The sequence below is a fragment of the Oryx dammah genome, unplaced genomic scaffold (assembly GCF_014754425.2).
Source record: "Oryx dammah isolate SB20612 unplaced genomic scaffold, SCBI_Odam_1.1 HiC_scaffold_11077, whole genome shotgun sequence".
NCBI lineage: Eukaryota > Metazoa > Chordata > Mammalia > Artiodactyla > Bovidae > Oryx > Oryx dammah.
Genome location: NW_024080471.1, coordinates 7,058,984 through 7,084,967, shown reverse-complemented (window position 1 = coordinate 7,084,967; position 25,984 = coordinate 7,058,984). Strand labels below are relative to the sequence as shown.

The window sequence follows — 25,984 nt, the reverse complement described above, 5'->3', positions numbered from 1 at the left end:
TGTGACGCGATGGACTGTAGCCCCCCAGGCTCCTCTTTCTGTGGATTTCTCCATTCAAGAATACTGGAGTGGGTTGACATTCTCTTTTCCAGGGGATCTTCCGACCCAAGGATTGAACCCAGGTCTCCTGCATTGCAGGTAGATTCTTTACCATCTGAGCCACCAGGGAAGCCCTTTTGATGTTCTGAAGAGTTCTTCACTGAGCCAGGCGCAAGCTCTGCAGAGGGCTAACCATGCAAGTCCAGCTCCTTTAAGAGGCTGAGCTTTCAGTTGAAGGATTCTTGCCCAGAAGATGGGTGGGGCAGATGACACTGAAGTGGTCCTAGCAGCTCAGCAGAAAGTTAAGAAACCTCACACAGCAAGAGTGGACATCTACCCCAAAGTAGGGCCTTCATTTCTTCACCCTGATCCAAAAAGCATGCTGGCAGCTGTTGCTTTATTTGTGATGTCTGAGCCAGCCTAGTTGCAGTTTCCTGTGCCTTTTGGTAGGAATAAAGTTGATGACATGTGGATGACCTCACCTGACCCTGATTCTCTGCTACTCCTCTGGGCTGTTCTAAGCCAGTCCATCCTTCAGTGGGACTTTCTATGACCCGAGGAATGAGTGGGATCCCAAGACTGGATGACACTCACCCCTGCTCGAAGAAGCTCCTGATCTAGTGGCAATTTCCCCAGAAACTTTCTTACAGTCCTAACATTAATAAATATCACCATGACACACATTGGTATCTTCTTTCATGAAACTCAATTGTGTAAACTGAAGTAATTTTGCAAAAGAAAAGAAGAAGTGTTTGTATTATATTTAACTTTCTTGCCTAATTGAGAATATATTTATATCGCCTGTGAGCTTCCCAGGTGGTGTGAGTGGTAAAGAACCCACCTGCCAATGCAGGAAACACAAGAGATTTGGGTTGGATCCCTGGGTTGGGAAGATCCCGTGGAGGAGGAAATGGCAACTCACTCCAGTATTCTTGCCTGGAGAATCCCAGGCACGGAGAAGCCTGATGGGTTACAGTCCATGAGGTCACAGAGTTGGACGTGTCTAAACACATTGCCTAGGACATACATGACCATTTGGCTGGGTAGCAAATTCTTTGCAGAATTTTAGAATTTTTTATAGAATTTTAGGTTGGCATCTTCTCAACTGAGATGCAGTGTTGTCCAGATTGATATTTCTGCCCTTTCTAGGGGGACACCATAGTTTAATGATGATCCAGGATCTGGGTTGGTATCCCCCATTCATCACGTAACAACTGTGGGCCCAGGCTTACCTGTCTGAGGACTGGGATACCAGTGGCACCCACATCTGAAGTCAGTGTGAAGATTCAAGCATCCGACACGGGTTAAGTCAGGTGTACTTGTCCTAAATGATAGCTTCCCCTGTCAGTACATTTGATGGGCCCATTCAAGATTAAGCAACCTCCGCTGTGGGCTTCCCTGGTAGTTCAGAGGGTAGAGAATCTGCCTGAAATGCAGGAGACCCAGGGTTTCGATCCCTGGGTCAGGAAGATTCCCTGGAGAAGTGAACGGCTACCCCTTCCAGTGTTCTTGCTTGGAGAATTCCATGGACAGAGGAGCCTGGTGGGCTAGAGTCAACGGGGTCGCCAAGAGTAGGACACGACTTAGCGACTAACACTTTCACTTTCAACCTCAGCTGTATGTGTATTTCAGGGTTGCTTATTTTCTGTTGTGTTCTTTTCTGGAATATGATGAGCTGTCTGGATCTGCACATTCCAATCTTCCTTTCAATAGTCTTTCCTCAGGAGTATTTTCTGTTTCATCTGGCCTCTCTGCCAGGAACATCAGCATTCAACATTGACAGGTTGTTGTCAGTCTTATTTCTGTCATCCTCTAACTGCGTTGATCTGTGTCTTTTTCTGCTTACTGTGAGAGTTTCTTAAGTCTGTTCTCTACATCATTAATTTTGATTTTCTGTAGCATGTGTTATACTCTTTGCCCCTTAATTTTTTTTTATTGAAGTATAGTTGATTAATAATGTTGTGTTCGTTTCAGGTGTACAGCAAAGTGACTCAGTTATACATATATTAATATCTGTTTTTCAGATTCTTTTCCCTTATAGGTTATTACAAAATACTGAGTAGAGCTCCCTGTGCTACACAGTAGGTCCCTGTTGGTTATCTATTTTGTAGATAGTGATGTATCTCTCTGTTAATCCCAAAGTCTTAATTTACCCCTCTCCTGCTCCTTTCTCCTTTGGTAACTACAAGTTTGTTTTCTATGTCTGTGGGCCTATAAGCTTATTTGCATCATTTTTTTTAAGCTCCCACAAACAAACAATACTACAATCTGCAAAGATACACGCACCCCAATGTTCACTGCAGCACTCCTTAAAATAGCCAAGACATGAAAGTAAGCCAAGTGCCCATCAATAGACAACTGGGCTTAAGAAGATGTGATATATGGATGTACGTGTGTGCGTGATGGAATATTACTCAGCCACTAAAAAGAATGAACTATTGCCATCTGCAGCAACATGAATGGACTTAGAGAATAGCACACTAAGTAAATCAGGTTCAGTCCAGTTCAGTTCAGTTCAGTAGCTCAGTCGTGTCCGACTCATTGTGACCCCACGAATCGCAGCACGCCAGGCCTCCCTGTCCATCACCATCTCCCGGAGTTCACTCAGACTCACGTCCATCGAGTCCGTGATGCCATCCAGCCATCTCATCCTCTGTCGTCCCCTTCTCCTCCTGCCCCCAATCCCTCCCAGCATCAGAGTCTTTTCCAATGAGTCAGCTCTTCGCATGAGGTGGCCAAAGTACTGGAGTTTCAGCTTTAGCATCATTCCTTCCAAAGAAATCCCAGGGCTGATCTCCTTCAGAATGGACTGGTTGGATCTCCTTGCAGTCCAAGGGACTCTCAAGAGTTCTCCAACACCACAGTTCAAAAGCATCAATTCTTTGGCGCTCAGCCTTCTTCACAGTCCAACTCTCACATCCACAGTAAGTCAGGTAGGGAAAGACAAATATCATTTTATGTGGAATCTACATAATAATATGGCCTTCCCTTGTGGCTCAGCTGGTAAAGAATCCGCCTGCAGTGTGGGAGACCTGGGTTCGATCCCTGGGTTGGGAAGATCCTCTGGAGAAGAGAAAGGCTACCCACTCCAGTATTCTAGACTGGAGAATTCCATGGGCTGTATAGTCCACAGGGTTGCAAAGAGCTGGACATGACTGAGTGACTTTCCCTTTCACAAAATAATACAAATGACTTTATATACAAAAATAATACAAATGACTCTATATATAAAACAGAAACAGACTTACAGAGAAAACAAACTCATAGTTACCAAAGGGGAAAAGGGTTGGGGGTGGGGGTTAATTAGGAGTATGGGATTAACACTACTGTACATAAAATAGATAACAAGGATTTACTGTGTAGCACAAGGAACTATATTATCTTTTAATAACCACAATGGAAAATAGTCTAACATATATACACATAATTGAATCAGTTTGCTATACACCTGAAAATAACACAATATTGTAAATCAACCCTGCTGCTGCTGCTGCTGCTAATTCACTTCAGTCATGTCTGACTCTGTTCAACCCCATAGACAGCAGCCTACCAGGCTCCCCTGTCCCTGGGATTCTCCAGGCAAGAACACTGGAGTGGGTTGCCATTTCCTTCTTCAATGCATGGAAGTGAAAGTGAAGTCGCTCAGTCGTGTCCGACTCTTAGTGACCTCATGGACTGCAGCTTACCAGGCTCCTCAGTCCATGGGATTTTCCAGGCAAGAGTACTGGAGTGGGGTGCCACTGCCTTCTCCTACTTCAGTTGAAAAATAAAGGAAGTAATGTTGAAAAAATGGAAAGAATGGAAATGCCCAAGAATAGGGGACCAGTTAAATAACTGCACATCAGATGATAAAGATATTAAAGATGTACATTTTAGGAGAGTATTTACTGATCTGGATATATAATCACAGTATACTGGTCAATGAGAAATCAAATTGCAAAAAGTAATAAATTGATGAACTAAATTTTACATTTTAAGGCAAGATAAATCAAACACAAAATCCTCTCTCTCTGGGCCTCCTCCCTAATGTGCAGTGTGCGTTTGCGTTAAACATTAACCAGAGCACCTCAAAGATGGGAATGCTTGCTCAACTGTAAAGAGCATTTCTCCCCCCTTTCTTCTGATGCCAGCAATATAACTTCTTAAAAGAACAGTGTCCTTTTCCAATGCTGTAGGGGATCATGGTGACTTGCTGCTCCCTTTCTACCTGTTTACCTGGACTCTCTAACCTTAGTTAACACTATGTAACATATCAATGTGTCATTTTGAGGTACGATCTTTTCTCTTGAAAATGCATGTGACTGTATCTTCTACTTTTAATGGGTAGAATAGTGCTCAGAGCTTCTGAGAGTCTGTCTCCTAGGTTATCAGCCTCAGTTGGCTCAAATAAAGCTTCCTTTTTTCTTGATTGTTAATTGAACTTTTGTCAACAAAATGTACATGATAACCACAATTTTATAAGAAAACTAGGTATAGTTTATAAGTTAACAGCTAGATGGAAAAACAGGAAAATACAGAGGCTATAGTTTAAATTTTCTTTATACTTTTCTATATTTTCCAAATTTTCTAAAATAAGTGTTATTTGCAGGAACAGAAAAATTGCATTATTTTCAAAGTAAGATTTAATGCCCCTAGATACAGATGCCCACTTTCTCACATTCTCATTTCAATTGCTCCCTTTCTCCTTGAGGAGCCTTAAGTATGCTTCAGGGTGTGTCTAATTCTCTATCACTCATTTATGGTTTGCAGAAAAGTTCTAAACGGAATAAGCACGGCATATATAACCTCTATCTTGAACACCCATAAATTCAGTTTTGGGGTCTTTGTATTTCCTAACTAAAGTGTTTTTTGATCATGTACCTGCTTTTCCTTTAACCATCAAACAAGAAAATCTCCAAGACCAAAAGTAAATGGGAATAATCTTTCTCTAAAGCTATTCCCCTTTTCCAAACTGTTTTCACCAAACTTTTCATACCTGTGATGGAGAAGGATTGTGAGCACTTGCCGTTATTTCTCGCGATAGAATCCCTCTTTTTTCATGTCAGTACTTTCAGCACCAGTTTCACTACTGCTGCCATGACTTTGGGTAGCTTTTTAGCCCACTCACCACCTGCCACTCTTCTTGACCTGCCCTACTTTTTTCAGTAGTCTCTAGAAGGGCAGCTGATGGGGACTTGCCTGGTGGTCAGGTGGTTAAGAATCTGCCTGTCAAAGCAGGGGACACAGGTTCGATTCCTGGTCTGGGAAGATCCCACAAGCCATGGGGCAACTAAGCCCGTGCTCCACAACCAGAGAAGCCTCCACAACCAGAGAAGCCCCCACAATGAGAAGCCCCCACAATGAGAAGCCCACGCCCCACAAGGAAGAGCAGCTCCCGCTCATTGCAACCAGGGAAGGTCTGCACGCAGCAACGAAGACCCAGCACAGCCAACAATAAACAAATAAAATCAGAAAAAGAAAGGAGGCCGATGCGGAACAGGGTGATCTGTCAACAATCAGCAAATCAAGCTTAGGTTGACAAAATTAATGTCAGCCTAAAGGCAACCCTTCTGGGTGATGTGAGCACAAACATAGCTGTTTATCTACTAAAGGTGTGTGAGAGAGCTGGGCCTAGCATTGCTTGGCAAATGTCAGCTTCCTGATCCCTGGCTGAGAGCTACTAGTTCACTGAGGGTGCCCATCCTTCCCCAGGGTCTGCCAGGATAGTCCATGGGGTTGGCCCAGTGGCAGGAGAGTCAGGGCACCCTGAGCGGTGCCCAGTGGAGCAGGAGCTCCCAGCAGCCTTCCTGGGGCCTGGGGCCTGGCCTGCTCAGGGCCTCTGTGCCTCCTCCAGGGACGACGACTTCTCTGGAGCTGAAGTCTTACCTCGGGCTGGACAGGTTGGCTCTGGAGACCATTTTCTTCACATAAGCCTCTTCTACTTTGCTTAGCTCATATCTGCCTTCATTTCTCAACAAATTTTCCCTATTTGATGATCCATGCCATGTATATGCTTTCCCAATAGAGTTTTATATTGCTTGAGCCTCCAATGGGTGAAAGTAAGAATCAGGTTATGGGTGTTCTTTTCCAAGGGACCAGAACATTTTCCAAGTCGTCTTTACATGCTCTTCATTTTTGTTAGAATCCTGAGTGCTATTTTCTAAGCTTTCTGTTTTGGGGAAAGCCATACATGTTGAATCTTCCCTGTACTTACAATGAAGTACATATGGATTTTTTAAAAAATTATTATTTTAAAAACTTTATTGGAGTATAGGTGGCTCAGACAGTATAAATCTGCCTGCAATGCAGGAGACCTGGGTACAATCCCTGGGTCATGAAGATCCTCTGGAGAAGGGCATGGCAACCCACAGTGTTCTTGCCTGGAGAATCCTATGGACGGAGGAGCCTGGTGGGCTGCAGTTTATGGGGTCGCGAAGAGTCGGACACGACTGAGTGACTTCACTTTCACTTTTCACTTTCATGCATTGGAGAAGGAAATGGCAACCCACTCCAGTGTTCTTGCCTGGAGAATCCCAGGGACGGGGGAGCCTGGTGGGCTGCCCCGTCTATGGGGTCACACAGAGTCGGACATGACTGAAGTGACTTAGCAGCAGCAGCAGCAGTACAGCAAAGTGAATCAGCTGTATAGACACATATGTCCACTCTTTTTAAGATTCTTTTTCCCATATGGGTCATTACAGAGTACTGAAAAGAGTTCCCTATACTATACCGTAGGTCCTTGTTAATTATCTATCTTTTTAAAAAATATTTTCAAGTGGTTACTATCTGCTAGGCACTTTCTTTTGTTTTGGCTGTGCCTCAGGGCATGTGGGATCTTAGTTCCCCAGCCAGGGATCAAACCCATGCCCACTGCATTGGAAGCACGGAGTCTTAGCCACTGGGCCGCGCCAGGGAGGTCCCTCGTTTCCTATTTTATATGCAGTGGTATGTATACGTCAAAGCAGCTGATACAGGTTCTCAAAGTGGAACACTCAGCTTTGTTGGGAAATGGTCTGGTGAGCTTGGAGGCGGGATGGAGAAGAGTCACCTGAATGCTGGGCGAGACGGCTGAGTCGGGGGAGGCAGTCAATAAACATTAAAGGAATGAAGGTAGTGTAAGTTGCTTTTGGCAAGAAAGAGCTATCTCCAGGGGGCCCCTTTGTCTTATCATTAATCTTAAACGAGGCACCCCCATGCTCCACTCATCTTGGGCCCTGGCACAGCTTTCAAATCTTTTCATCACACAATATCTTGCCTAACTTGTGGGTTCTCTCCGTAGGTCAAAGAAGTATAATAGAAATGAAACATAAGTAACACACAGGTGACCAAATCTCTTCCCTAGCCTCCCCTTCAGGAATCTCCAGAACAAAGTGTGTCAACAAGACAATATCTCAGGGAAAATCACAAGGAATCAAGAGGCCTGCACACAAGCCTGCACGCAGCGGGGGACGGCTCTGATCCCCCATCTCAAGGCTCCACCAAGATTACATCCCGTGTTCCCCTTTAAAAACTTCCATGGCCTAGCAGAATCCTCAGAGGTGGTTTCTAGGTGACACCAAGTCCACCATCTCCCCAGACTGCCAGCATTCTGATAAAAGCAATGTTTTCCTACCAACATTTGTCTCTCTCTCCAGTATTGAGTTTTGAGTGGTGATCAGCTGGATCTGATTTGGTAAGAGTAGGGAGGTTTAAGAAGGATGTTGAGAGTGAGTGTGGGGAGGGTCTCTGTAACATGTGGGGTTTGCGGGATGGCTGGGGGCTACATGGTGAATTCTTCGTTCTATGTCCTACAAAATCTGCAGTGAAGTCTCCTTCAGTCTACTGCACCAGGGCTTTTGTGCAGATAATGTCTGCGGAGACAGACAGGACCTGAAGATCACAGTGGATGTTTCTACCTTTTACCTCCACGAACTGCCCAAACCTCTCTTGAGTTCACACTGATACTTTTTCCTACCTTGGCAACCCAAATAGCTACATAATGCAGTATTCTTCCCCTTCACTCTCCTTTACTGCCCTGAGCTGTAAATATCATCCTTTCCTTCCTTTCCCACGAGATACTCTTCCAAGCAGAGAAAACTATGACGCCTGGAGGCGGGTTCTGCAGTTGGCAACACACCGTGTGAGCCACAGGGCTCGTCCCTGGTTTCCCACCCAACGTGTGTCCTTCCCGGCTGCCCTCTGTGCGCTTCTACCCAGAGCTGGCTCTGTGGGACTCATCATTGCGATTACTGTTCCCACAGGGCCTCCAGCTGTCTCCACTTGTTCATCCGTCTCTCTGGGCTCCGTGGCTGGCATGGCACACAGGGGAACGCCTGGTGTTCCCCTCACTGTATGAGGTCAGAGAGTTCTAGGAACTGCTCCTCTCCTCCTCCCACACAGCTTCCCTCTGTCATTTACCCCCAGGATCCTTTTTTCCTTCTTCATTTCTCTGTGATGAACTCTCACCCACCCTAGAGAGGCCACTTCTTTTTCCTGGTGACACTCTTCCAATTTCCTCCCTCCCCAAGGCACCTATTGGCTTCCCTGCTGGCTTAGTGGTAAAGAATCTGCCTCCCTAATGCAGGAGATGTAGGCTCAGTCCCCGGATGGGGAAGATCCCCAGAGAACAAAATGGCAACTCACTCCAGTATTCTTGCCTGGAAAATCTCATGGACAGAGGAGCCTGGCGGGCTACAGTCCACACAGTTGCAAAAAGTCGGACATAGGGACTGAACAACAACAAGGCGCTTATCATGGTCGATTTGGGGTATCCTCGACAGATCCTCTTTCCACATTCTGTTTGTCGTCTGGCTACTTGATATCAATATACATCTTTTTTCCCCCCAAGTTGCATCAAGTGGATTCTTCCCCAAAGCCCTCCTGTGCCCTGAACCAAGGGGTGTCTAGTGCTTAAAAATCCAGTGTGAGCTTAACACTCATTAGAATGGCTATTATTTTTAAAAAGGAAAGTAAGTGTTGGTGAAGATGTGGAGCAACTGGATCCCCCGTGCGTTGCTGGGGATGAAAGTGAAAAGTGTTAGTCACGCAGTCATGTCCGACTCTTCGTGACCCTATGGACTACAGCTCACCAGGCCAGTCTGTCCGTGGAATTCTCCAGGCAAGAAAACTGGAGTGGGTATCCATTCCTTTCTCCAGGGGAGTCTTCCTGACCCAGGAGTGAGGTTGAGGTAGATATAAAAAGGTATGGCTATCATGGAAACCAACATCGTGGTTCCTGAAAAAGTTGAACATAGAATTACTATGACCCAGCAATGCCACTTCTGGCTATATACAGAAAAGAATGGAAAGCACTGACCCAAATGCATTCCACGTTCACAGCAGCATTACTGACAAAAGACAACAGGTGGAAACAACTCGAATGTCCATCAACACACGAATAGGTAAATAAAATATGGCAGATACACGCAATGAAATACTATTCACCCTTACAAAGGAATGAAATTCAGACACAGGCTACACTGGACAAGACTTGAAGGCAGATGCCAAGTGAAATAGGCCATACACAAAATACAGACAAATACTGTATGATTCCACTTGTAGGAATGAAGTACCCTGAATAGCCAAATTCATAGAGGCATAAAGTAGAAGAGAGGTTTCCAGGGGCTGTGGAGGCAGGGGACGGGGAGTGAGGGTTTAATGGGTGGAGTTTCTGTTTGGGATAAGGAGAAAGTTCTAGAAACGGATGACCCCTTGATGTTGTGGATGTACATAATGTTATTGAATTACACACTTAAAAATGGTAAAAATGGCAAACTATGTTATGTGTATCTAATCACGATTTTAAAATCTTAACGTTTGAGGTTGTGTGAGCACAAACAAAGACACCACACGCGCCTGCACAGCTCTGGCTGGGATGCGGCTCCGGGGGCCACCTCTGCCCTCAGGCAGCCCCGGATCATCTCTGCAGGGATCAAACTCTGCCAGCTCAGAACCAGACCTGTCATGGGCCCTGTAATCGCCACAGAGGCTGTAGGGGCCCCGGGAGGCCTCTCAAGAGGTCAAGGAGCTGCCGTTCCACAACCCAGAACTGCAAGAACGGGACCGCCCGGCCCGTGACACCACCCGAGTAGCACACTGGACTCTGAGCGGCCCTGGGACCTCCGCTCCTTCTCTGGGAGACTGACATACCCTGCAGGGACTCCTGAAGAGCCCTTCCGCATGGGGACGTGTACTCCACTGTGACTCCTGGGGCGCTGATGGTCGCGAGAGAGGACCTGTTCCATGGAGAGCGTCTTCCTCGACAAAACAGAACTCCCCTCCATGGCAGTGGCTTCTGCTGCCCCCTGGCCTCTGGCAACGTTACTGACTGTGGTTAGGTCATCCCACGGCTCCAGCTGCGCACCAGCTGTTTTCATGACCTGTTGCTGTGCACACAGCTGCCCTCCCTCGGTCAGCTCATACTAGCTTTCCCTCCGCCCCCATGTCACTTCGCAACCAACCCCCAGCTCATGGCTCCAGGAAGTCTTCTCTGAGCAACGTGATGGGAACATTCCATTTGTTTTTCCAGCCCAGGGCCGTGCCAAGGGGTGCTCAGGGATCCCTGTCCAACGAGTGCATCCCCTCGCATCCTTGTCCTCTCAGCAAAAGTCTGTCCTGCCTTTAAACCACTAGTGCCTGCAACGCTCATCCTTAGACCCATTTCTACACCACTGGGCTCCTCCTCTTTTAGAACTGTTTCTTTTCTTGCTCCCTCCTCTAGCCCAGGGGTTAAAGATGTTTTATTTGTAGCTAGTATCAGTATGTGCAGATACAGCCAGTCCACTTGGACCATTGTGTATCATCCTGCATTCCCTTCTAGCTTCGTATACATCGTGTCACTTACTGGGCATGTTGCTGCCTCCTTGGATAGCTGGTACCCGAAGCTCCTTGGGGAGGGGGATGGATGGAGGCCGACTGATGGAGCTGGTGTTATCTGGTCATAGCTCTGGGCAGTGGGAGCCTCGGGGAGGGACTGCTTGCTCCACCAACAGAGGGCATTAGGAGTCACCCGCTGGCCCACGGATTCTGTCCCGTTTGGGTGAGAGCTCTGGTTTTATGTCCCCACAGGGCACAGACACAACAGACTGGTGTTTTCTGCTGTGAGATGCCCGATGCACTTCCAGCTCCATTCGAGTCAATGAACCTAACTAAGCTGCATCTCAGGGCTACTCGCTCCGCCTGGCCTCCTGCTCCCTTTGAAGTGGCATCTGGGGAAGAGCTGGCTTTGTTCCCCCAGCGTGAAGACATCTTCACTCTTCAGTGAAGAGAACAGGGTGGGAGGAGGCTGGTACCCTCCTTCCCTTTCCCCCAAGGAGCAGCTGACAAATGCAGACATGATTCGAGGCAGCACTTACCCCAGCACCCCTGTCAAAATACCTGATGTTGTCTCATCTCCGAGTCACTGGACCAGGCAGGAAAACTATGATGGATTGCATGGTTCAACTCCCTCTCTTGCTTACGGGCATGACAACTGAGTTAAAGAGAGCCGAGATGAACACGGGTCTATTTTAGGCGACTCCTTATGGAATTCACGCACACTGTGTATTTTGCATCCCTTGGTTCCTCAGGCATGCTTGGAACTCTGGAGCAAACGCTCGTCTGTAAATGTTACAGCTGCCAGTGTTGGCTGGATGCTCTACGGGGTGACGTGTTCACTCTCACATGGCTGCTTTGGACACGGGGGGACTGCTGTGAGTGGAGTGCTGGTCAGAGGGCAGGCGGGCCTGTGACGCTTACCTTCACCCTGTCCATGCAGGCTTCCATCTTCAGCTGCTCCACAGCTTTCCGGGCTTGGGAGATGCTGGTGGTGCTGTTATTGGACATGCCTTCTTTCATTCTGCTGCCCCTGGAACAACCAAAGCTAAGGAGGTTGGAAGCATTGCTTGTCTGAAAGCAGAGCCCCCCTCAACTTTCTCCCCCTCCCATCCTCTGCAGCTTCTCTGTCCGGGTTGGGGAGCCACGGGAGCAGACCCTCCTGGGATCAGAGGATCACCTGAGTGATGGGAGCAAGACGGGGCTGAGAAAGCCTGACAACAGAGGCCCATGTCTTCCTCCTATCCTTACACCCCACTGCCATAAGGAATACACTGACATCTGTTCAGTGATTTGTTATAATAAATCATCTTCATGCACATTTGTTTTTTTGGCTGCGTGGCATGTGGGATCTTAGTTCGCTGACCAGGGACTGAACCCGTGCCCCCTGCAGCAGAAGCGCAGTCTTAACCACCAGACCACCAGGGAAGTCCACCAGTCATACACATTCGTTCACTCATTCCTCAAGCATCTCTACAAGTTGGCAAAACAGTCTGAGTTTCGTTTTGCACATCAAGAAAGATCAAATCGCAGAGAAATGAAGCCAAGAGCTTCTTCCCACAGCCAAGACCTGTTGGTCTAGGACCCAAACGCAAAGCGCTGACGCTTCGCTCAGGGCTCTTTCCTCTCACAGAGCGCCCCCTAGCTGTTTATAGTGCAAAGCACAAGTTTCCCCTGCAAGAGCTTGCTTTATCATTCATTTTAATTTGCTATTATTCCAAAAAGTGTACATTGTTTTTAAATAACACACACACACCTCCATCCCCTATCCCAAGTACGGAAGACGCCTGTGATGCTAACTGTTTTGCAGGAAAGCACACGCCACAGGTTACTGTTACCCCGTTTAGTGAGAAACTCCCTGGAGACCTACGTGGTCAGGCCTGAGAGCTGGGGGTGGGTCTCGCAGGCAACGGTGGTTTTGTATAGTGCGCAAGGAGGTGTGAGGGGGCTGGGCTGGTCCCGGGGTGTGCAGACCACACTCTGGGTTTCCTCATTCAAGCAATGACTTTCTGGCCCAGATGAGGCCTGACGTCAACTTCGTTTATTCCCAGACAATGTTTGAAAAATAAAACTTGCCTGTTGTGATACGTGGCAGCCACCGAAGTCAGAGTTAACAGGGGTGTGTTCCTCTCTTGGTTGCAAACTTTTATTCAACAAGAAGAGAAGGAGAAGCAAGAGGAGTTGGGGGTTTTGAAACTGGGGGAGCAGCTGCGGACCCCCCACTCTACAGAGATGTGTGTGCATTTCTGCATGTGTGTTTGGGGCTGTGTCCTTGCCTGCGCCCACGTGCCTGACAGGCATACTCTGCCGGCCTGTGTGTGCGGCGGTCCCCGTGTGGGTGTGGTGTTTATACATCCTTGTGTCCACCACAAAAGGAGGGAGAAGCTGCAGGCCGGTTCCAAGCCTCCCCAGCCCAACTGACCAGGGGAAAAGGACCCTGAAATCATTGCCTTCAGGCCCTGATCCTCCTGCCCCATTTCTGAATCCATCTTTCTCTTTCCTTATCACCAGCTGGGCGCTTTCAGAAGTTAGGGGACTTGGGGGTGGCGGGGACCCAGGGGGCTGGTTAGAGGAAGCTGAGGCCAGGATCCGCAGGAGTGAAGAAACGAAGAGGCGGGGGAGGGCAGAGAAGGAGGAGGGGGCTCTTACTGTGTGTGCGTGTCTGGGTATGAGGATGTGTGTGAGTGTGTGCAGGTGAGGGTGTGTGTGTGTGTGCAGGTGAGTGGGGTGTGGGTGTGAGGGTATAAAGATGTATGGGTTGGGGGGTGAGTATGCACACAGGTGTACGAATGTGACGATGTGTTTGAGTGTGTGTGGTCAGGCATCTTTCCCCTCGGGCACATGGATACACTCACACAGACAGCTTGCCTGGGGAGGTTCTGACGGCCACACTTTGTGGTGTGTAATCTGGTAAACTCAGAGTCGGGGGCAGGGCAGCGCATGATGCTTCAGTCCCCACTGCTGCTGATCTGACCTGACTCAGGACAGTCTTTAGTTTCTGGATGAGTGGATGTCATCGTGCCTTTTCAGCCATCCTCCCTAACATGCCTTATCTCCACAGACCCTTGTGAAGTGTTGGCTGGCAGAGCTCTGCAGTCTGTCTCTCCGGGAAATCTCTGAAGGACAGCTATTGCCTTTGGCCTGAAGGGATTGAGGAGCTTATACTGGGGTCGGGGGGGGCGGTGGTGGTGGTTGACCCCCCTCCATCCCCTTTGTCACAGCAAGTAGCTGGCCAAGGATGCTAGCCAGAGTAATCTCTCTGTTCCTAGGTGGGGAAGGACACAGCTTGATTTCCAAGCCAAGGCCAGCAACCCATGGAGATGGCTTGTATCTCCTGCTGTTTCCCCATCACCCACTCACATGAGGGATAATGTGAAATGAGGGGTGAAACAGCCTTCATAAGGCCTTACATTGGGGCTGAGGATGCAGTGATGGCGTGAGGACCCGGCCACACACCGAGGGTCCCGACAGCCAGTCTCACCCCAGGCCCACATGTGCACTGCCAGCAGCGACCCCCGCCCTCCAGAGAACCTGTTCTTGGACAGGGCCCCTCACGTCCTCCTCACCTGCGGAGAGATGGCACAGTGACAGGCCTGGGCCAGCGACCAGCTGGCGGCAGGAGCAGCTGACAGTCGACAGACGAGAGGCTGCGTCAGGGCCCTGCTGTGCGCTCACCTGGAAGCACAACCAGAGATGGGTCACCAATGCGGCAGGAGCCAGCCGATCCCCAGACAGCCCGTCCCTCGAAGTCCTGTCCTCGCGGCCAGCAGCTGTCTCTCCTGGAGCAGGCCACAGGGGAGATGGTGAGCTAAAGGCGGGAAGAGAAGCCCCCAAGCTGACAAAGAGCACAGGGAACGTCCGGAGGCCAAAGAGCACCAGGGGCCTCCCCCACCCCCACTCATTGTCAGACCTCTGCCAAACAGAAACAGTTTATATTTTCTTAAATTCTGAAACAACATGCCCATTGTAGAAAAATGTGAAGATGGAGAAAATTGGCTTCCCTGGTGGCTCAGATGGTAAAGCATCTGTCTACAATGCGGGAGACCTGGGTTCAATCCCTGGGTTGGGAAGATCTTCTGGAGAAGGAGATGGCTATCCACTCCAGTACTGTTGCCTGGAAAATTCATGGATGAAGGCACCTGGTAAGCTATAGTCAATGGGCTTGCAAAGAGTTGTACACCACTGAGCAAATTCCCTTCACTTCCCTCCTCTGGGGCTTCCCATGGTGGCTCAGATGGCAAAAAGCCTTTCTGCAGGAGACTCGGGCTTGATCCCTGGGTCAGGAAGATCCTCTGGAGAAGGGAATGGCTTCCCACTCCAGTATTCTTGCCTGGAGAATCCGCATGGACAGAGGAACCTGTCGGGCACAGTTCATGGGGTCACAAAGAGTCGGACATGACTGAGTGACTAGCACATACTCCCTCCTCCAGAAAGGACAACTCTGGAACAATGGAACTCCCTCCCCCGGAACTCCCAGCACCCTCCCCTGCAGCACCCATCTCCTGGGATCCCAGGGCTGTTGTTTCTCAGTCCTCTCTGACTCTTTGTGACCACATGGGCTGCAGCACGCCAGGCTTCCCTGTCCTTCACCATCTCCCAGAGCTTGCTCAAACTCATGTCCATCGAGTAGGTGATATCATCCAACCATCTCATTCTCTGTCGCCCCCTTCTCCTCCTGCCCTCAATCTTTCTCAGCATCAGGGTCTTTTCTAGTGAGTTGGCTCTTCACATCATCAGGTGGCCAAAGTACTGGAGCTTCGGCATCAGTTCTTCCAATGAATATTCAGGGTTGATTTCCTTTCAGTTTAGTTCAGTCGCTCAGTCGTGTCTGACTCTTTGGGACCCCATGGACTGCAGCAGGCCAGGCTTCCTGTCCATCACTAACTTCTGGAGCTTGCTCAAACTCATGTTGATCAAGTCGGTGATGCCATTCAAACATCTCATCCTCTGTCGTCCCCTTCTCCTTCTGCAGTCAATCTTTCCCAGCATCAATGTCTTTCCAATGAGTCAGTTCTTCGCATCAGGTGGCCAAAGTATTAGAGCTTCAGCATCAGTCCTTCCAATGACTATTCAGGACTGATTTCCTTTAGGATTGACTGGTTTGATCTTCTTTCTGTCCAAGGGACTCTCAAGAGTCTTCTCCAACACCACAGCTCAAAAGCATCAATTCTTCAGTGCTCAGCTTTATGATCCAACTCTCACATCCATACTTAACTAGTGGAAAAACCATAGCTTTGACTATATAGACATTTGTTGGCAAAGTAATGTTTCTGCTTTTTAATATGCTGTCTAGGTTGTTCATAGCTTTTCTTCCAAGGAGCAAGAGTCTTTTAATTTCATGGCTGCACTCACCATCTGCAGTGATTTTGGAACCCAAGAAAATAAAGTCTCTCACTGTTTCCACTGTTTCCCCATCTATTTGCCATGAAGTGATGGGACCAGATGCCATGATCTTGGTTTGTTTAATGATGAATTTTCAGCCAGCTTTTTCACTCTCCTCTTTGACTTTCATCAGAGATCCTAAAGGAAATCCCAGAAACAAAGCCAGACTAGACTCACATGCTGTTTATTCCCCAGGCTAGAGGGGCCTCCAAATGTGTTTTGGTTTGAGGTGTTTGGCCAGTTGTACGGCTTCACAGACACCAATGCCTTCTGTTTCCAAGGTGATTGTTTCTTCCTGTCACAGTAATTTGTTACGTCTAGACATTTCCCATCCCCAAAAGCTGTTAGGCTTTTATGGAGTCTTATTCTCATCTCCTTTCCTGTTTTGTTTTCTCATTCTCTGCTGTTAGAAAACCCTCTGGGGGCTGTAATTTGAAAAGATACATGCACCCCAGTGTTCACAGAAGTGCTATTTACAACAGCTAAGACATGGAAATGATGCAAATGTGCATCAACAGAGGATTGGATAAAGAAGATGTGGTTCATACATACAATGGAATATTACTCAGCCATTAAAAAGAACGAGATAATGCCATTTACAGCAACATGAACGAACCCAAAGATTATTGTACTAAGTTAACTAAGTCAGAAAGAGTTTACTGATACCAGATATATGTGGAATCTAAACTATAACACAAATGAACTTATATTTGTGTAAAATATACAAAACAAATATGCATAAAATATACGAAACGAACTGACTCACAGACATAGAGGACAGTCTTGTGGCTGCTGAGGGGAGTAGGGAGGGATGGGCTGGGAGTTTGGGATTAACGGATGTGAATTATTACATATAGAATGGATAAACAACAAGGTCCTACTGTACAAAACAGGAAACGATAATCAATATCCCAAGATAAACCACAGTGGAAAAGAATTTGAAAAAGAACATATATATATCTGAATCACTTTGCTGTATAGCAGAAATCAACACAACATTGTAAATATTAATAAATTTGAAAAAAGAAAATTCTTTTTGGCCTATTTCCTTGTTTTTTTCACTTTGCTAACAGTCCTCTCAAGACCCACTTCAGCGTCTGTTTTCGAGTTACTGGTTTTCCAAGTGTCACAGGATCAGCAAACTGTGAGGGCCCAGCGGGGTCCTAACTAGAAAAGCCAAGGAGGGTCCAGCAGGTTTTCCATCAGGAATCCCCACTCCCACAATAATCTTCTAAAGGGCCAGCCAGACGGACAGACATGTCCTAGACACCCTCCAGATGAGGAGCCAGATAATGGCCATACCTAAGACTTCCATGACCAGGGATGTTTTCTCGTGGAGCCGGTCCCACCTCAGTGACCCGGACCTCCACTTCCCTCTCTGCTCTGCAGAGAGATCCTGACATCCTAAGCCTTCCAAGCAAGGCACGAGTCCACTGGCTCTCAAGCTTTGCTGTGCATCTGAGTCACGTGGGGTCCCAGCTAGTCCTCTCAAGCCACACACTCCATCAGCAGGGCAGGGAGGGACCCACAGCAGCAGCCCTGGGGGCTGGGGGGCTGGGCGTAGGATCTCAGCCCCACCCAGGCCTGCATGGAATCCATATTAACCGGAGTCATTCACATGTACCTTGTAGGTGGAGAAGTCCTCCATTGGACTAGATCTTGAGCCCAAGACAACGAGACTTTCCCCAAGACACCTGAGTTGGTAGTGAAGGTGGAGGGGGGGGGGTGGTCACTGCTCTCCTGACCCTCAATGTGAGCCATAGTCCCTTCCAGCTTTGGGGATTCCTCTTTCAGACGATTAATTCTGGTGACACTTTATGAGACCACACATCAGGAAAAAGCTGTATTGATTTCATCCACTTGGCATTTGCACACAGTGTCTTCCCTCTGATGCTTGGAGCGTCTTTCAGATGTCAGCCCACCAGCTGCTCTGGTCCCTTGAGGGGCTATAGGGTCACCGCAGCTTTTCAAAGGCGGACAGGTGTTGGTATGCCCAGGAACCTAGCTCCTCACTGGCTTCCTTGATCTGGTTGCTGAAACATGCTCTTTTTCTTTAATTGGAGGATAACAGCTTACAGTGTTGTGTTACTTTCTGCTGTACAACATGTGACTCAGCTGTACATATACATGTATCCCCTCCCTCTTGGACCTCCCTCCCACCCGACCATCCCACCCCTCTAGGTCATCACAGAGCACCGAGTTGAGCTCCTTATACTATACAGCAGCTTCCCACTAGCATCTATTTTATGGTGAAAAACACTGCTTTTTAATAGCACTAAATGTTACCATGATGTTTTTCAAAGCTTTTTTTTTCCTCCTGAAGAAAATATACTCATCCCTAAATAAAATGCTGTGGTCTCACTGTAGGGGCCTGGGAAGATCTACCAGGTGGCCATGGGTTGGGAGGAGGCCCTGGTGCACAGAGGTACATGGATGCCTGGGTTCCCAGAGCCAACACAACCCAGGTCCACATGGACATAACTCTTGCCTGGACAAGAGCAAATCCAGGCTTCAGAGCAGTGATGTTAATTATCCATGGCTACTGTTGTTTCAGATCCTAAATGGAGCTAATTTAGCTCCTGGATGTGAAGCAGGGTAACTGCAATCACATGCATTTGCTGACGGCAATGCTGGGCCTTGAGGAACAAGAGTCACGGTCTCTGTGGGGTGGGGGGGGGGTGTCACACGTGGTTCCAAGCATCGGGTTGATGGATGTCTTCTTACACATGGCAGCATGTGTTTCTAAGTGGATGTAGAACCAGAAGACTTGATGTGGACTGGAGCATATGTGTGGGTTTCTGTGAAAGACTATGAGGCCAGGGGGCACAAGGCTTGCCTGTCCCCAGAGAGAGCTCAGGGGCTGGAGGAGAATAACTAAGGCAGGGCTGTAGGGTCATAGGTGTACACGAGCATCCAACAGAATCCACTCTCCCCTTTTCTCATAATAATTGTGGCTGATAAAACAGATGCTCACATACTGAGGTATGGGGAGGTCATTCTGGCTTTCATACATGCATGACTTGAATTTTAGACTAGCTAAAATAGCCTGTTTGTGGCTGATCAAACCTACATTGTACAGTGGCTTTAAAAAAATTTCTTCCCCCAAATGTTTAAGTATCCTCTTGCATTTTCCAGCCCCTTTATTTTTTTCATTGCATTTTGTTATTTTTATTTTATTAATTTTAGGCCGTGCCATGTGGCATGGAGGATCTTAGTTCCCTGACCTGGGATCAAACCTGTGCCCCCTGTATTGGAAGCTTGGAGTCTTAACCAGTGGACTTCCACGGAAGACCCCAAACATCTGCTTTAATTACTAAAGAAAAGGGCACACTGACCATGTGAAAAATAAAGATTAAATGCCCCTCTACTTGGGACATTAAGGCTGGGACTCCTTTGATAACAAAGACTCCCTTCCCAGGTGCCAAGGTCATGCTGCCTTGCTGTGTATGTGCTGGTCTATTTGTTTTTTAAAGTTTGAAGGAATGTATCCCTAACTTCAGAGAAGGCAATGGCACCCCACTCCAGCACTCTTGCCTGGAAAATCCCAGGGATGGAGGGGCCTGGTAGGCTGCAGTCCATGGGGTCGCTAGGAGTCAGACATGACTGAGCGACTTCACTTTCACTTTTCACTTTCATGCATTGGAGAAGGAAATGGCAACCCACTCCAGTGTTCTTGCCTGGAGAATTTCAGGGACAGAGGAGCCTGCTGGGCTGCCGTCTATGGGGTCGCACAGAGTTGGACACGACTGAAGCGACTTAGTAGCGGCAGCAGCAGCATCCCTAACTTGTTTAATGTTCTTTGTTCTGACAACATATAAAACTGTGCTGAATACCTTGAGAGGCTGTCTTCTGAACTATATCTTCAGTAGAATTCTTTTCTATTCCTATTATAGATTGTTTGTTGATCATTTTCAGTGACATGGCCACGAACTTGACTTTCTCCAGCTTCCCCAGCAGGTAGGTGTGGCTTTGTGAGTCTTCTCATCAGTGGAAAATGAGTGGAAATACAGGGTGCCACTTCCCTCCTGGGCCTTAGAACACTACGTGCGTGTGTGTGAGTGTGCGTGTGTGCCTCCACACACCTTCCCCACTCCATAATCTGGACCACGGATGTGTCGGCAATCAGCCAGGGCAGGCAAAGACAGGCCCCTGGGCAGTGGTTCCCCAAGCAGGATCCCTGGACCAACAGCCTTAGGATCACCTGGGAGCTTGTCAGAAATGCAAATTCTCAAGCCCTACTCAGACCTGCTGAATGGGAGTGGAAAGCTGTTTAACCAGCCCTTCAGGGGGTTGAGGTGCTCAGGAGAGACTGAGGACTACAGTCCCAAGGCAGGAGTGGGAAGCAGATTATAAGGAGCCTGTGTCTCTGACATGCACTTACAGCTCAGCTGCCCCATCCAGCTGGGCTGCTCACCTCTGGCCTTGGAGGTGATGGAGAGAAATAGTTCTATGCATTTTACATCACTGTCTTTCTGGGGCTCTCTGTCACAGCAGCTTTGCATCTCGCTAACCAATGGTGCTGGTTTAGTCACTAAGTCGTGTCCAACTCTTGTGATCCCATGGAATACAGCCCACCAGGCTCCTCTGTCCATGGGCTTCTCCAGGCAAGAATACTGGAGCGGGTTACCATTTTCTTCTCCAGGGAATCTTCCCAACTCAGGGATCGACTGCACACCTCCTGTATTGGCAGGTGCTCTCCTGCGTTGCTGGCAGACTCTTTACTGCTGGGGCACCAGCTAAGTGTTTCAGTAGAAGTCTGTAGACTGCGCAAGGGAAACACCATGGCTTTGAAAAGACTTTTGAGTCTTGAGACAAAAGTACTAACTTAATGCTGAGAATGACACAACATTAATAAAGGAAACTGAAGATGACTCAAAGAAATGGAAAGAGGAGGAGTCAATATTGTTAAAATGGTCATACTTCCCAATCTATAGAGTTAATGTGATCCCTATCACATTATCCATGATATTTTTCACAGAACTAAGGCAAATAATCCTAAGATTTATATGGAACCATAAAAGACCCAGAATTGCCAAAGTGATCCTAGGGAAAAAGAACAAAGTTGAAGGCATAATCCTCCCAGACTTCAGGCAATATTACAAAGCTACAGTAATCAAAACAGCATGGTATTGGCATAAAAACAGACAAATGGACCAATGGAACAGCATAGAGAGATCAGAAATGAACTTACACACCTAAAGTATATTAATTTTTAATGAAGGAGCCAAGAATATATGATGGGGAAAAGACAGTCCTTCAGCAAGTGGGGTTGGAAAAGTTAGCTGCATGTAAATCAATGAAGCAAGAAAACATCCTCACATCATAAATAAAAATAAACTCAAAATGGCTTAAAGACTTAAATGTAAGACATGACACCACAAAATTCCTAGAAGAGAACAGAGATGAAACATTCTTTGACATAAATCATACCAATGTTTTCTTAGAAAATGTTTTCTTAAAAAAGAGTCAATATAAAATGAATAATGCAATAAATGAGATCAGGGACACTCTGGAGGCAACAAATAGTAGAATAACAGAGGCAGAAGATAGGATTAGTGAAATAGAAGATAGAATGGTAAAAATAAATGAATCAGAGAGGGGGGAAAAAAACGAATTTAAAGAAATAAGGACAATCTCAGAGACCCCCAGGACAATATGAAATGCTCCAACATTCGAATTATAGGAGTCCCAGAAGAAGACAAAAAGAAAGACCATGAGAAAATACTTGTGGAGATAATAGTTGAAAACTTCCCTAAAATGGGGAAGGAAATAATCACCCAAGTCCAAGAAACCCAGAGAGTCCCAAACAGGATAAACCCAAGGCGAAACACCCCAAGACACATATTAATCAAATTAACAAAGATCAAACACAAAGAACAACTATTAAAAGCAGCAAGGGAAAAACAACAAATAACACACAAGGGGATTCCCATAAGGATAACAGCTGATCTTTCAATAGAAACTCTTCAGGCCAGGAGGGAATGGCAAGACATACTTAAAGTGATGAAAGAAAATAACCTACAGCCCAGATTACTGTACCCAGCAAGGATCTCATTCAAATATGAAGGAGAAATCAAAAGCTTTACAGACAAGCAAAAGCTGAGAGAATTCAGCACCACCAAACCAGCTCTCCAACAATTGCTGAAGGATCTTCTCTAGACAGGAAACACAAAAAGGGTGTATAAACCCAAACCCAAAACAGTAAAGTAAATGGCAACGGGATCATACTTATCAATAATTACCTTAAATGTAAATGGGTTGAATGCCCCATCCAAAAGACAAAGACTGGCTGAATGGAAACAAAAACAAGACCCCTATATATGTTGTCTACAAGAGACCCACCTCAAAACAAGGGACACATACAGACTGAAAGTGAAGGGTTGGAAAAAGATATTCCACACAAATAGAGACCAAAAGAAAGCAGGAGTAGCAATACTCATATCAGATAAAATAGACTTTAAAACAAAGGCTGTGAAAAGAGACAAAGAAAGACACTACATAATGATCAAAGGATCAATCCAAGAAGAAGATATAACAATTATAAATATATATGCACCCAACATAGGAGCACCACAATATGTAAGACAAATGCTAACAAGTATGAAAGGGGAAATTAACAATAACACAATAATAGTGGGAGACTTTAATACCCCACTCACATCTATAGACAGATCAACTAAACAGAAAATTAACAAAGAAACACAAACTTTAAATGATACAATAGACCAGTTAGACCTAATTGATATCTATAGGACATTTCACCCCAAAACAATGAATTTCACCTTTTTCTCAAGTGCTCACGGAACCTTCTCCAGGATAGATCACATTCTGGGCCATAAATATAGCCTTGATAAATTCAAAAAAATTGAAATCATTCCAACCATCTTTTCTGACCATAATGCAATAAGATTAGATCTCAATTACAGGAGAAAAACTATTAAAAATTCCAACATATGGAGGCTGAACAACACGCTTCTCAATAACCAACAAATCACAGAAGAAATCAAAAAAGAAATCAAAATATGCATAGAAACGAATGAAAATGAAAACACAACAACCCCAAACCTGTGGGACACTGTAAAAGCAGTGCTAAGGGTACAGTTCATAGCAATACAGGCATACTTCAAGAAACAAGAAAAAAGTCAAATAAACAACCTAACTCTACACCTAAAGCAACTAGAAAAGGAAGAAATGGAGAACCCCAGGGTTAGTAGAAGGAAAGAAATCTTAAAAATTAGGGCAGAAATAAATGCAAAAGAAACAAATAAATGCAATAAATGCAAAAATCAACAAAGCCAAAAGCTGGTTCTTTGAAAGGATAAATAAAATTACAAACCATTAGCCAGACTCATCAAGAAACAAAGGGAGAAAAATCAAATCAATAAAATTAGAAATGAAAATGGAGAGATCACAACAGACAACACAGAAATACAAAGGATCATAAGAGACTACTATCAGCAATTATATGCCAATAAAATGGACAACTTGGAAGAAATGGACAAATTCCTAGAAAAGTACAACTTTCCAAAACTGAACCAGGAAGAAATAGAAAATCTTAACAGACCCATCACAAGCACAGAAATTGAAACTGTAATCAGAAATCTTCCAGCAAACAAAAGCCCAGGTCCAGAAGGCTTCACAGCTGAATTCTACCAAAAATTTAGAGAAGAGCTAACACCTATCCTACTCAAACTCTTCCAGAAAATTGCAGAGGAAGGGAAACTTCCAAACTCATTCTATGAGGCCACCATCACCCTAATACCAAAACCTGACAAAGATGCCACAAAAAAAGAAAACTACAGGCCAACAGCACTGATGAACATAGATGCAAAAATCCTTAACAAAATTCTAGCAATCAGAATCCAACAACACATTAAAAAGATCATACACCATGACCAAGTGGGCTTTATCTCAAGGATGCAAGGATTCTTCAATATCCACAAATCAATCAATGTAATACACCACATTAACAAATTGAAAAATAAAAGCCATCTGATTATCTCAATAGATGCAGAGAAGGCCTTTGACAAAATTCAACATCCATTTATGATAAAAACTCTCCAGAAAGCAGAAATAGAAGGAACATACCTCAACATAATAAAAGCTATATATGACAAACCCACAGCAAACATTATCCTCAATGGTGAAAAACTGAAAGCATTTCCCCTAAAGACAGGAACAAGACAAGGGTGCCCACTTTCACCACTACCATTCAACATAGTTCTGGAAGTTTTGGCCACAGCAATCAGAGCAGAAAAAGAGATAAAAGGAATCCAAATTGGAAAAGAAGTAAAACTCTTATTGTTTGCAGATGACATGATCCTCTACACAGAAAACCCTAAAGACTCCACCAGAAAATTACTAGAGCTAATCAATGAATATAGTAAAGCTGCAGGATATAAAATCAACACACAGAAATCCCTTGCATTCCTATACACTAATAATGAGAAAGTAGAAAAAGAAATTAAGGAAACAATTCCATTCACCATTGCAACAAAAAGAATAAAATACTTAGGAATATATCTACCTAAAGAAACTAAAGACCTATATATAGAAAACTATAAAACACTTGTGAAAGAAATCAAAGAGGACACTAATAGATGGAGAAATATACCATGTTCATGGATTGGAAGAATCAATATAGTGAAAATGAGTATACTAGCCAAAGCAATCTATAGATTCAATGCAATCCCTATCAAGCTTCCAGCGCTATTTTTCACAGAGCTAGAACAAATAATTTCACAATTTGTATGGAAATACAAAAAACCTCGAATAGCCAAAGCAATCTTGAGAAAGAAGAATGGAACTGGAGGAATCAACCTGCCTGACTTCAGGCTCTACTACAAAGCCATAGGCATCAAGACAGTATGGTACTGGCACAAAGACAGAAATATAGATCAATGGAACAAAATAGGAAGCCCAGAGATCAATCCACACACCTATGGATACCTTATCTTTGACAAAGTAGGCAAGAATATACAATGGAGAAAAGACAATCTCTTTAACAAGTGGTGCTGGGAAAACTGGTCAACCACTTGTAAAAGAATGAAACTAGAACACTTTCTAACACCATACACAAAAAATAAACTCAAAATGGATTAAAGATCTAAACGTAAGACCAGAAACTATAAAACTCCTAGAGGAGAACACAGGCAAAACACTCTCCGACATAAATCATAGCAGGATCCTCTATGACCCACCTCCCAGAATACTGGAAATAAAAGCAAAAATAAACAAATGGGACCTAATTAAAAGCTTCTGCACAACAAAGGAAACTATAAGCAAGCTGAAAAACCAGCCTTCAGAATGGGAGAAAATAATAGCAAATGAAGCAATTGACAAGCAACTAATCTCAAAAATATACAAGCAACTCCTGCAGCTCAGTTTCAGAAAAATAAATGATCTAATCAAAAAATGGGCCAAAGAATTAAACAGACATTTCTCCAAAGAAGACATACAGATGGCTAACAAACACATGAAAATATGCTCAACATCACTCATTCTCAGAGAAATGCAAATCAAAACCACAATGAGGTACCATTTCACACCAGTCAGAATGGCTGCGATCCAAAAGTCTACAAGCAATAAATCCTGGAGAGGGTGTGGAGAAAAGGGAACCCTCTTATACTGTTGGTGGGAATGCAAACTAGTACAGCCACTATGGAGAACAGTGTGGAGGTTCCTTAAAAAACCGGAAATAGAACTGCCTTATGACCCAGCAATCCCACTGCTGGGCATAGATACCGAGGATACCAGAATTGAAAGAGACACGTGTACCCCACTGTTCATCGCA

General features: G+C 45.7%; 1 protein-coding gene across 2 annotated transcripts in view; it reads right to left on the bottom strand.

The window, feature by feature from the left end:
- Positions 1-25,984, bottom strand: part of LOC120860493 (guanine nucleotide-binding protein G(I)/G(S)/G(O) subunit gamma-4) — a 68,142-nt gene that overhangs the window by 20,791 nt on the left and 21,367 nt on the right. Inside the window, exons 2-3 of one of the 2 annotated variants that reach the window (XM_040236310.1) lie at positions 14,376-14,617; positions 11,734-11,842 (exon numbers count right to left, since the gene is read on the bottom strand). In XM_040236310.1, the coding sequence (XP_040092244.1) occupies positions 11,734-11,832 (99 nt within the window). In that variant the 5' untranslated portion in view covers positions 11,833-11,842; positions 14,376-14,617. The remainder of the gene's footprint in view (positions 1-11,733; positions 11,843-14,375; positions 14,618-25,984) is intronic. The other variant, XM_040236311.1, reaches the window with a different exon arrangement.